Consider the following 12,926-nt stretch of genomic DNA (forward strand, 5'->3'; position numbering starts at 1 on the left):
CGTAACGTCATGATTGACTTTTCAATTTAACATATTTCATGCAACACGATTATTGAAGCAGAGAATCGAGAAATATGAAATGAGAAATTAAAGAACGAAGAGGAATATTTAGCAAATATTTATTATATATATATTTATACGTACGACTTATTTTTATTTATTATATTTATACGGACATATAAATGTAGCACCATCGATTAATTAAAAATTTAAAGACAGGTAAACTTTGGTCAAATTTCTAATCGATTTCTAGTCAAGTTCTAGTCTATTTTGGGATTGGGAGTAAAATAAAAGGAATTATTCGGTCTCTTGTCGATGCAAGAGATCTACTACAAGAATAATAAGGATGTGTACAGAGTATGTATTATATATTGAGAAATGGTATACATATACATATAATACTGCCTGTATCTTATACTTTAGTAAATACATAATGGTAATAGGGTGATAGATATAGCGAAGCATGTAACATTCTTTTTGTTTCCTTTCTGCTTCTTAACGTAGTAATTCATGTTTGTCGTATCACGTATCATTTTGCACGATATTTATTAATGGGTAAATTATGACAGGATAAGGTTCTAGTACACTTGTCGTTTCATCTACTTTTATTTATCTTTATGTCATTGCGTTTATTTCTCATCTGAGCTTCTCATCATACGCAACGAATATGGCGAGTTAAATATCATAGGCGTGTTAATCGACATAACAACTTGAACCACTAAAAATATATAGAGTTTTTTATAATTTATGAAAAATGACTATGATTATCAGCCCGCCATTACACCGTCATCTTACGCTCATCGCACTGTCATCGTTCATTCTTCTCACAACTTCACGGTGTATTTATTTATATATGAAACTAGCACTTTTTATGTTTCTTTTAGCTTAAGGTAATGAATGTAATTGTATAGGTGCAGCATTTGTTTATGGAATGTTAATACAGTTACTCTGTAATTTTTTTCATGCTGTAATTAAAGTATTCTCATTAATTCCCATCTCCCCCCTTTTTTATTTATCCCTGGATATCACCAAGAAATTCTACGAGTTCTATGTACATATAGACACTTATGTATTTGTGTATATGTAAAATAACCTCTTTCGTTCGCAATATTGCTATTAGAAAAATATTCAAAATAGCGTCTCGTGGAAATTTTAATTGTTTCGCTATTCAGCATCGCTATTTTATTTTCTTATCTTTTATTTTATTTTCTTTTTTTTTTGTAAGTTTCGATCCGCTTTTGATAGATAAATTTCCGGTTCCTTTTTTCTTTATATCACATATACGTAGACCACTTGGCGCGCCTAAAATAAACGCATTAAAATAAAGTCGGACGTGAGCTAAAAATACGACAGTGTTACGCGGAGTGTTCTTGTCTGCAGATATTCTCGTTCTTACTCCTCGATGATCATGTTTTCTAAATAATTCTTTCGTCTTCGTTTTCACCGACATTATGCAGGTGCAGCAATACTGAAATCGAAATAATCGAAGACCCAATCATCGGATAATCAATGTGGTCTTCCGCGTAAAAAGCCAGTGATTAACGTAGTGCCATCATTAACACAGACGCGTTAAATTTTGCTACCACGACCCAGTGGAATCCACTGTTACTTACGCCATTGCTTTCAGTCCTGTTGTGCAATAGGCTTTTTGGACAATGCGACGTAATAAAATCTGCCATTATATCTGGTTGAAACTTGAAATCTAAATGTCAAGATACGGAGTAGCAAAGTAGCAAAATTTAATAGCTTTATTGTTAGAGCTTCAGTCGCATCATCCATAAAAATAAACTACATACATACAATGATCAACGTATATTTAACACTTAATTGCTAGAGTGCGATTAAAAATATAATACTGCTAGATAATACAACTAGAAATATGTTAATTTTTTACTGTGGCTCCTAATAAAACATTTAAATGTGAAATTGTACGTTACACTACATAATTAAACATTTTTCAAATATCTAGCGGAATAATGTTTATAATATAGTTAAGGGTTGAAAGACAGTTCTATCATTATACGAGAAAAAGTAGATAAAATTTACGATGAAAGATTATTTAGAAAAACATTGCAGCAGTCGAAGAACCAGCATCCAGGATGATCAGACAGGTATCTTGAACCAGAATCGTTTCTTAAATTTTCCAGGAGGTTTGCGATGAAGAGGCGCAAGCGGACGAAACGTCAGACCGAGATGATGCCACCCTCGATCAGGCACCCTCCATTCATTCGTCCCTCGAAACTAGTATGCCGTCTTTAGCCGATGTTTCTCTGCAAACAGGACAAAGTCTGTTAGCGAACATCGTCGAGAAACCACAACAACTGACCAAACAAACGTCAACAAATAAAATGCCAGTTTCAACAGAATGCCACTCTTTGACCACGCAAACCATGGACATAGCACACCCAAACATCGAAAACATTCAAACCCAAGAAACGATAAAGATTCTAAAAACCACGGAAGGTGATCACGATGTGATCGAGATAGCCACGAAGAACGTACCTTCCTCTTCCGCTCAGGAAACCGATCAGGAACATGCTGAAGCGACAGCAGAGGACATCGTCGTTGATATGAAATATCAAGATCCCACGAACGCTGACAATACCACCAGTGAGTTAAATATCGTTCACGCTGCTCCACAATCATTCGAAACTGTCCTGGTCGAACCAGATGACGTGACCACCGAAGTGGTAGTAGACGAAGATGGTTCGAAGAGGATAATAGTAAGAAAATTGAGACGAACCACGATGACTAGTAGACAAACTACTCAACAACACTTGTCATCCACGTCCACGGCGATTGGAGACGCGCCATCCGTGGTGCAAGCTTTCTCAGAGGCCACTATGAAGGATCAACAGGTCACGGTGACTACTACGAAGCCAGATGGTACGATAGAAACCACGACGAAACAGATCCATGGCGGAAAAGTAACTACTGGCACTCCTTACAAAGATGTAAAGGTGGAGGAATACGAATTGGCGCCGCAGTATACGCACATGGTGACCCAAGGTCACGTTCAGGACATCAGTCCACAACCTTTCGAGGAGGGACTGCTGATGGAAAGTGGAGAATATCGGGCGCAAACGTCGAGCGTGCACGCTGTGGTACAGCAAGTTACTAGAAGAGTGATTCGAAAGACTAGGAGGATTATTAGGAAAGTTACGATTGTGGACGGTAAAGAGACCACTACCGAGGAGATCATAGAAGAGCCCGAAGAAGTGGAGATCGATGAGAAGAATATTCCGCATATTAGCATCAACGTTATTAAACAAGAGGAACAGAGACAGTTTCGAAGCGATGGAGCTACAGGTGAAGAGAAGACACCAGAACGCGTTTTGGTTGAAGAAGTCACTGACAAAGAAGAGAAAGATTTGAAGGTAGAAAAGATCGTAACCGATGACACACCCATGCAAGGACCGTTCTTTGGAGCATTCGCCAAAGACATGCACCCCAGCACGGTATATATAGAACCAGAACCATTGGAAGAAAAGCCATTAATTGATATCAAAAAAGATGTTCCAGTGATCGAGAAGAAGGAAGAAAAAGTTGTAGACGTAGCTATTCCAACAGAGAAGACTTTGGAGAGTCAAATGGAACCTTCGATAGCGGATATTCGAAAGGAACAATCTCCACGAACTCCTGAAGAATCTTTATCGCAAATTCACCTTGATGACAAGAGCTCAAAATTGGAATTCGTTGAAAAGAAACCTGAACTAGTGGACAAGTACGAGCAGGAGCACTTCCTGGTCGAGGTAAAAGACAAAAAGTTGCTTCCGTTAGCCAGCCAGGCGTTCATCGATGCTGAAGTATCTGCTGCATTGCAGAGTCCAATCGGAGAGATCAAGATACACGAGACACAGGTACAGCAAGAGTTAGCGAAGTCTTCGATCGAGTCGATCGTATCGGACGACATCACTAAGGCGACCTGTAAGTCTGTCGATGCACCAGTAAGCAGAGAAACACCCGGTATCGAGCTAGAAGGTCGCACGGTAGATGTAGAAAAGCACGATGACACTATAGGCACCGTAGATGTACTAGAGGAAAAGCCATCGATCGAAACGGCGACAACAGGAGCACCAGAATCGTCGGTAGAATTTGCATCAACGGAACTACAAAAGATAGTTGACGTTTCAGAAGTGCAACCTACACAGATCGAAGGGGCAGTTTCGACGATTCCATCGACGGAGTGCGAGAGGCACGACGAACCGGAAATTTTACCTATACACGTGAAACAGCAGATAGTGAAGAACTCGTTCATTCCGGAGATCGATTACTCGGTCGACGACTACATGGACGAAGCACTGAAACCGGAATACAAACCGATCTTCCATAAAGTGGAGATATCTCTGGCTGTGAAGAAGGACGGTGAAGAGATGCAGCCTACGGTGGAGGTGAAGAGTCAGGCTGAACCGGAAGCAGCTCCTCATCGTATAGTGAAAGAAGACGTCAACATCAGTTTACCTGCAGACAAGGAGAGCAAATTAATTATTCACGACAAGATCGTACAAACTTCTCCACCGGTTGCTGAGCCTACGATCGTCAGCTTGGACAAGTATGTCGGTCTCTCAGAAAGAACAATGATTACCTCGGATAAGTTTACTATTACATCGGAGAAAGAGGAAACTGACATGTCTGTTACCTGTTCGGAAAAGGAAAGAACTTCTGACAATGTGATCACGTCGGAAAAAGAAGACGAGTACCAGACTGAACCTGCGATAGAACCTGAAGAAGAGAAATTTGTACCGTTGGTTGAGAAGATCGAAGAAGAGGTTAAGTCACCTATGTCGTCCATGGAGACGAAATCAAGTGCTTCTTTGGTATCCAATATTGCAGAGTCTATAGAGATCGACGTCGCGTTATCTGATTCTTCGAAACATATCAGCGAAGCGCCACAGCCTGATATCACGAAGATGTTGGAATCCAGGGAGCTAGAGACGTTGCCGAAAGACGAAACATCGGAAGGAGAAGACGGTTATGAGGCGGACAGAACGATGATATCGGCGACAACGCCGGATGACGAGAGTGTGATGAGGATGAAAAAGAAGAAGAAGAGGAAGCAGAGAATACGAAATTTCAAGGACGAAGAGCAAACGGAATTCCCAGAGACTAGCTCTGACGATGAAGAATTCACGGATGATCTGGCGCCGATGGAGAGCGAATATGCGAAAGCCACGAAGAAGAAAAAGAAGAAAAAGAAGCGTGCAGACGTTGACGTAGGTAAAGACAAAGCTCCAGCCGTCACATCGAACGAGGCAGACACACAGACTGTTCCACAAGCGTCCAACGTTTCTGTTGCTACGTCGCCAAAGCAAAAAGAGATATCAGAAATTTATATTCAAACCTCGCCGCATTTATTAGAGGAGACCAAGACACCAGAAATCGTAAAAGTTCACGAAGAAGCGCAAACTTCTTCAATTTCGCTCGAAGATTCGGAAACGATTGAAACACCGAAAATTGCGGAAATTCACGCAGAGATGCAAACGTCTCCGTTGTCTGTTTTGGACTTTGGCATGCAAACTACACCAGAAAAACAACCTGAAAAATCGACTACTCAACACTCTGAAATGCAAACGTCTCCGTTACCCGCTTCAGATTTTGGCGCTCAGGCTGTTACCGAAGAGCCACCTCAGATAGAAGAAACGAGCACTCAAACGATAGAACCTCCTGAGAGGAGAATGGAAGAGTATGCTGTTCAAACTAGTCCGATCGAAGATACTACAGAAGCCACCGTTCCAATCGAAACTGTAGAAATTCAGGTTCAAACGGTAGCAACGGATGTAGTTTCTATCGAGGCACAAACGTCGCCAACTGCGCCATCAATGGAGATGGAGACACAAACAGCAGAGAAAATGGTTGTCGCTGTCGAACAGCAGACCACTCCGCCACCAATTGAAGAGAAAATTTTAGCTGGAATAGCTACTCAAACTGTGACTCCTGAAGCACCTAAGACCATAGAAACAGAAGCACAAACTAGCAAGCCAACCAGTCCAGAAATAGTTACGTTGGACTTCAATATCCAAGCGGATTTGATAGAACATCCTTCTGTCGAGATAATGGAAACGCAAACGACCCCAGAAGAGAGTCCGCGGCAGGCAGACACTCAAGAAACCGAATCACAGACGATGTTGGCCGAGCCAACTCAAGAAATCATGATACAGACCAGTCCAGTTACATTTTCCCCTGAAAAAGTCGAGGTTTGCGAACTGTCTTCTCAGACCAGTTTAGAAGAGAAGAAAGAATCGATGGATGAACAGTCTCAGACTGTCACACCGGAGAAGATAAAGACATTGGACACCTCAGTACAAATAAAGACGTGCGAATTGTTGGCACAAGTTGAGGAAAGTGTACAAATCATTCCCGAAACTCGCGAAGATGGCGCGCAAACGAGCGTCGAAGAAGAGAAACCGTTGTTGGTGACGGCTTCACAGCAAACAAACGATGTATTACTAGTACCTCGAGAAGAAAAGGAAGTGATTAAAGATGAAGAAGGCAATGTGATAGAGGCCACGATAGACGTGGTAGATGCAGAGGTAAAGATGCCTCTAAAACTTACAGAAATTCCAGTAGCACCTGATGTACAAGTACAAGAATATAAAGAATACCTGGATACGAAGATCGAGGAAGTAACAGAACCAGAACCTGTTATGAAAGAAACTGTTCAAGAGGAATTCAAGGACGAACAGAATCTCTCTGAGAAGATAGAGAAATCAGAAATTGAGGAATCGGTAGCATGTTCGAAGGAAGACACCGAAACTACGGATGCTGAAATTAAAATCCGTTTGCAGGCAACCATAGAATTCCCAACTAGCGACACTACTACCGATACAGCGAGTAAATTCACTGATAGTTCGCAAGATACGACTATTACAGAGGATTTAAGCTCTACAGGAAAGATAGACGACAGCGTTGGAAGGAGGCAGAAACGGAAGAGGAGACACAAGACCAACGAAACGCCCGCAACGACTGAAAAGGATCTGGAATCCATATTTGGACAACCTGTAGAATCGCGAGATGTGTCTCTAAGATTGTCTTATTCCGATGTTACCAAGAAAAACGTGGGTAAAGAAAAGTCTGCCTCTGGCGAACCTGGTTTCTTCGAAAGAGGCTTTGACGACGATGATACTAAAATTGTCCCGGACGAAAAGGTAGACGAAGAAATTATACAAAGCGCATCATTGACAATGATCGAACCGATAGCAATTAAAGACGCGCCAGATGTGTGGACGTTAGTCAAAGACGAAGCAGAAGGTCAACAGGCGTCGATTGTTCCACACATGCCTTCGCCTGAACCAATGGACACGACCGAAGAACCATTTTCTCCTGTAGAATCAATAGAAATTTTACAGGAAGATGACCGGCCACGAATCAAAACTTACGCGGATATCATCAGTGAATCTTCGAAAAAACCAGGAAGGGATCAACCTTCGTGGGAATTGTCTCATCACGCGATACCACAGAAGGGCGCGAGTTCGAAAGCTTTCTTGTTAGCTGAAACAACAGAATATGAACCTCAACATCAGATCACGCAGAGCAGTCAAACGACCAAAGCGATCGCTGATCGAATGCAGAGCCTTCGAAACGCTAAACAACCGAGTCATCTAGGAAACATTCTTCATATAGCTCATCTGGATAAAGTGGCAAATGAGAAACTAGCTGAGGAACGAGCTGCAGACGTGAGGAAGGAACTATCTCACTTGAGGGACGCTGCTCAAGAAAAAGACGCGATCGCCGTCGAAGAAACTCTGGTTGTCATCGTAGATACGATTTCCACTTGGTTGGAGACCATCGAATACAGAATTTTCTTGAGCAAAGAGTGTCCTACTGGTCCCTCTCACGATGATAAAACTTACGTTGAACTGAAGGACGAAGTGGAAAATGTGGAAGAGAATATTCAAGAGCTCAATGATATTTGGAAATTAGTGGAGACCAGTTATCCAGGGGAAGATAGGAAAAACTTGCAGGAATGTTTGAACGCTCTCATGACTCAGGTTAAGATGATCGAAGACACGACCGACGATGGAGAGAAACAACTTACGAGTGAGCTCGCTAGGTGGGATGAATTTGTGAATGGAGTGAACAATATGTACAGGTGAGATATTTATTCCAAGTCAATAGTACCCTTTATCCTTTCTAATTTTTATCCAAAGTTTAAAGTTCTTCTATTTTCTTTTTCTTTTATTTTAATAGATTAATCGAAGAACAACGAAAACTGCTGAACGAAATCATTGAGCTCGAAGCATCCACAAAATGGAAGCTACAAGAGCTGGACAAACTGGAAAATATGAACCGATGTCACATGTGGAAGACCGCAACATTGCTTACCACTTCACACGAATTACTACGCGACTATCCTGGAAAACATATTCCAGAAGAGACCTACGCGGCTCACGAGATGACGAAAATAATCGAGCATGGAATATGCATCGAACGTGAACGTCTCCTCCAATTATTAGCCTTAGCCGAAGAGTACGAGCAGACTCTTCGAGAATTCGCTCAGATCACCGAAATCGCGGAGAATCTATTAGAGAGTCCTATCTCGGTGATGAGTTTAGAACATTTACAAGAGGAGATGCAGAAGCACAGGAAGTTCTTCGTGAATCTAAACCATTGTCGAGCAATTCTGGAGTCGCTGGAAGGAAATTTGGACCCAGAAACCAGAACTAAATATTCAGATCTTCACGAAGAATTGCATAGCAGAGCTATATCGTTGCTAGATCAGGCCGCATCTAGAGCTCAGCAAATGGCTCTGGCTGCGTCTAGGTGGATTCTTCTGGAACAAGGGGTGAAAGAGGAGAGGGGATGGCTCCAAGTTGCTCATCAACGAGTTCCTGATCTCCAGACTGTGACGTCGTCTGATTATGACCAGTACATCTCCTTATATCAGGTAAATTAATATTTTCTTCTTAATGAATCACAGATATAAATAATATCACGTATTTTGGTTTAGTCTTGTATGAATTAATTTGAGCTGCTTTTTATATAATGGTATCGGATATTGGATATTTAGCGTGTATTGATTTTCACCGAGGGAAGAGGATACAGCGGGTACATACGTACTTGATATTTTTCTAGTCTCTGGCAATGGACGTTGCGACACACCACGCTCGGCTTATTCAGCTTCTGAACGTGGCACGCAATCTCCAAGAATTGGTGAACATCGAAGATCCCGAAGATCGTTATGGCGAAGCCTTAGACGTTATCGTGAAGCTTCAGGATAACGTAGAGTCGTCGTTGAGGAAATTGTTGGCGTTTAGAGAGAGTTGGTGCAATCAGGAAGCACTAATGAACCGTTTGGAGAACTGGATGACGTCGGTGGAGAAGGAATTGGTCAGTATCCGCGATCCTTCAGGAGGCCATATACGCCAATTCTGGGTAAGTAAAGAAAAATCGTTCGAACGATTAATATATTTGAAGAATTAAGTTAAAAAAATTGTTACAAATTCCTACAACCGAAGTTGAAACGTCGAAATTCTTTACACGTCGAATATTTCCGTCTTATTAGGAATTGAAGGCGCAATACGAGGTGCACAACAACATTCGAGAAGAAGCTAACAATAGCTTCGAGCAAGCCCTGAGAATAATTCCCTTATCGGACGAGATGTTACAAAGGCAGTTCCATCGTGAGGTTCAAGATCGCTGGAGCGACGTCTCGCAGAAAATAAACGACATTCAAGAGCAAGTAACTCGAAACATTTCCTCCGAGGACATTTCGTCCAACGAGAAGCTAAAACTCCTTGAGCGAGAACTAAACGAATTACGAATAACCGTCGACGGTTTTCACGGTGTTCTAAAGACAGAAGAAGAACTAGATCTATACATCGAACGTTTGACAGTCTTATTCGATAGGATCTGCTTGATCCAAGACGAGCTAGGTCGCCTAGGCTTGCTTCCCGTGGCAGAGAGCGAGAAGGTCGGTGTTCTACTATCTTCGGCTCGCAGAATAGAGAGCCAAATTAGCGAAGAGTTAGACGCAGCACAGTTGCTGAGGGAAAGGCTTCAGGCGATCCAGCGTGGCCTTAGCCGCGTTAGAAAAGCCCATCAACGACAATCGTCTATATTGGATCAATGCGAGGGAAGCGAACAACAGGGAAGCGAAGTAGTCGCTGCTGCTGTGGATCGATGTCAAACTGTCGCCGACGAACTGGCGATTTTATGGCAGGATATCATGGGCCTTAGACAATTATTACACACTCTACCCACAGTAATGAGAGTCTCGGTATCGCCAGTCAGCGTCGAACGAGACATTTCCAACCTTCAAGACACTCATACAGACTTAGAAGCCAGATGTTCGCGATTGTTAACGTTGTTGAAGAACAGGCTCGCTTTATGGAGAAGATTTGAGAAACAGTTGGAGATGGTACAGCAATCGGTTCAAGAGGCCGACTACATGATGGAATTGTTAACCGTGCAAGGATCTGTCGATTATGAAAGACTACTGAAAGCTACCGAAAGGCTAGAGGTAAGTTTGAACTTCTATGTCGATCGTGCAAAGGTAATCGTACGTTGTGTAAGTACGTTGTTCTTGGTTGGCTACTTACGTCACGCGAGCTAATTGTCATTAATCAAGGAAGAATCCTAATCGAAACCGTGAGTCGATTCACGGCCCCCGATGTAACGTTTCGAGGCATCCAAGATTTACAATAACACGCCCCCGGTGCTCGTATGCTCGAACATTCCTTGAAAGTCTCTCGCGCCTCGGAATGCGTTAAAACTTGCAGAAGTTTGAATAACTAACCGAATGGTATCGACCGGCCTGCTTTTGCGCGCCCTCGACACCTCCAATCGTTCGCAATTGAAGAAACTAGTATGTAACTCCATCGTACAGAAAGCATTTCTATGAATATTCCAAAATAAGTTTCGCATAAAAGCTGGAAACCTAATATTGGAAACTTTGTTCATCGGAAAATATATACCTATGTAATCGACTTCTCGCCGATTACTATATGATATTTCCGAAAATAAGAAAAGAAGAAAATAAAAGATATTCTGGAAGGCGTAATAAATTACGAACATTTCAGGTATGAAAGATTTCAAAGCTAAAGTTAAAGTTACTTAAAATATATTTGCTACATACATAGTCAATCTTCGAATATTCAAATATTCAGACAATCGACTTTCATTCAAATATTTCAAACGTAAAACTTTTAAAAGTAAAGCGAGAATTCGCAAAAATTAAAATCCACTTACCCAACGCAGATTATCGATCGATCGACGCTCTCGCTGTACATCGAACTTCGAATATTCCATTTTTCAAATCCTTCAAATTAATACAGACTGAAAATTAAAAACACGCGTTCCTAGAAATTAAAATGAAATGACGTACGGAAGCATTTCGATCGATGCTCTCACCGGAAGACGCACTTTCCTCTGCGATAACCTTCGCCACGTGCGAGGAAAGCGGCGCGATTTACAGAGCGCGCAGGCGCCTAACAAGTCTGGGATCGGTGTTATCGGAGGTCGTGTATCAGTGACACGAGTTCCGTGGTCGCGGTCGTGTCGGGCGCGCGTATTTGAACGTTCTCGTTCTTTCGTACAGTGACTGGCGACATAAGTGACACGCGAGTGCGTTTCTTCTTTCTTATTAAACAATCTTCCTCACTATGGAGGTCCTCAAACATTTCGATTTCGTTAACAAAATGAAACGCAAGAAATATTAAAAATGCGGCAACGCGAATCATGTGAGAAATTGGTGAAACGATCGACGCAAATGATCGTAAGAAACCGTCGAGCATACTTGTGCCCTGGACACGTCGAGTTGATTGAACGGAAGTAAGCATTGAATATTTATAAAAATGCAAAGTATCCGAACAATTGAAACTCGAGGATGTATCGAATTCTTCTTCAACTTCGTTTCACCATTACGTTAGAATATGCAATGTAGAGTTTGACTATCGTTTTAGGACATACGGATACTTTTTATTTATATGTTGTTAGTTCTTTATTATTTATTTTTTTTTTTGTTTCGTATTTGATATTTTTGGAGATAAGGGATAAACGTAACGGTGGAACGATAGCAGCGAACTCGTAATGTTTTGTCACTTCGTGGTGTCCCGTGTGTCGTAATCCTCTGTACAAACAAACCGAACCAGGTCGAAGAATGTGTATACAAATATGCAAAAAAACGAAGATGGCTCGTTATAGAAGGAACATAATTAACAGCTGTGCTCGAAAGTCGTTTTTAGTTTCGTCGAAACAAACAGTGTAATGCTTATGTTCCGTGTCTGAATAATTAGAAAAAATTAGTCGCGGATAGAAGTCCGTTGACGATTAAACGGTAATCGGCAACAGGTCGGGCCAAATGAATTGTCCTTGACGAACAACAGATATCGAGACATCGCGAGTAAAATCCCTCATTTACATTTTTCATGTGCGACGGTGACGCGGCCTGAAATTCTTCGATTCCACGTGACATTATTTGAATTACAAAGAATAAAAGAAAATCAATTCAAGGAATAAAGAAGGACAAACGAAAAGAGAGAAATGTTTACAAAATTCAATTAAAATCTTTTTTATTATTTTTCTTACGCTAGAATTGTGAATTACGATAGTCTAATTGGAAATTTTATTGAAAAATAACGAAAAGGGAAAAAGTATTTAATAGAAAGGCGCAATGATTCTTTACTGCTCCTTCTTTATACTCGAACATTATAATCGATCGAGCTTAAAATATTTATTCGCAATGTAAATTATAACTTCCACTTATCAAATATTCAAATATCAAAGAAGAAAGTGCAGTAATACTCCAAAACAACGTAAGAATAAAATTCTCCCGTGGCAATGCTACAAGTAATAAAAATGATGTGAATCATAATAAGCGCGATGCACGTCGAAGTAAAAATGAAGGAAACGAGCATGCAGCAGACGCTCGCTCATCCACATTGATATAATTATATACGAGGGATGACACAGTCGAGCACGGTGGCCAG

General features: G+C 41.3%; 1 protein-coding gene across 11 annotated transcripts in view; it reads left to right on the top strand.

Annotated features, from left to right (window-relative positions):
- LOC117210805 (nesprin-1) overlaps window positions 1-12,926 on the top strand; it is a 112,153-nt gene that overhangs the window by 81,383 nt on the left and 17,844 nt on the right. For all 11 annotated transcript variants that reach the window (XM_033454162.1, XM_033454153.1, XM_033454158.1 and 8 more), the window contains 4 exons: window positions 2,148-8,089; window positions 8,188-8,884; window positions 9,073-9,372; window positions 9,503-10,459. In XM_033454162.1, the coding sequence (XP_033310053.1) occupies window positions 2,148-8,089; window positions 8,188-8,884; window positions 9,073-9,372; window positions 9,503-10,459 (7,896 nt within the window). The remainder of the gene's footprint in view (window positions 1-2,147; window positions 8,090-8,187; window positions 8,885-9,072; window positions 9,373-9,502; window positions 10,460-12,926) is intronic.

The sequence above is a fragment of the Bombus bifarius genome, unplaced genomic scaffold, assembly GCF_011952205.1.
Source record: "Bombus bifarius isolate JDL3187 unplaced genomic scaffold, Bbif_JDL3187 scf7180000008213, whole genome shotgun sequence".
NCBI lineage: Eukaryota > Metazoa > Arthropoda > Insecta > Hymenoptera > Apidae > Bombus > Bombus bifarius.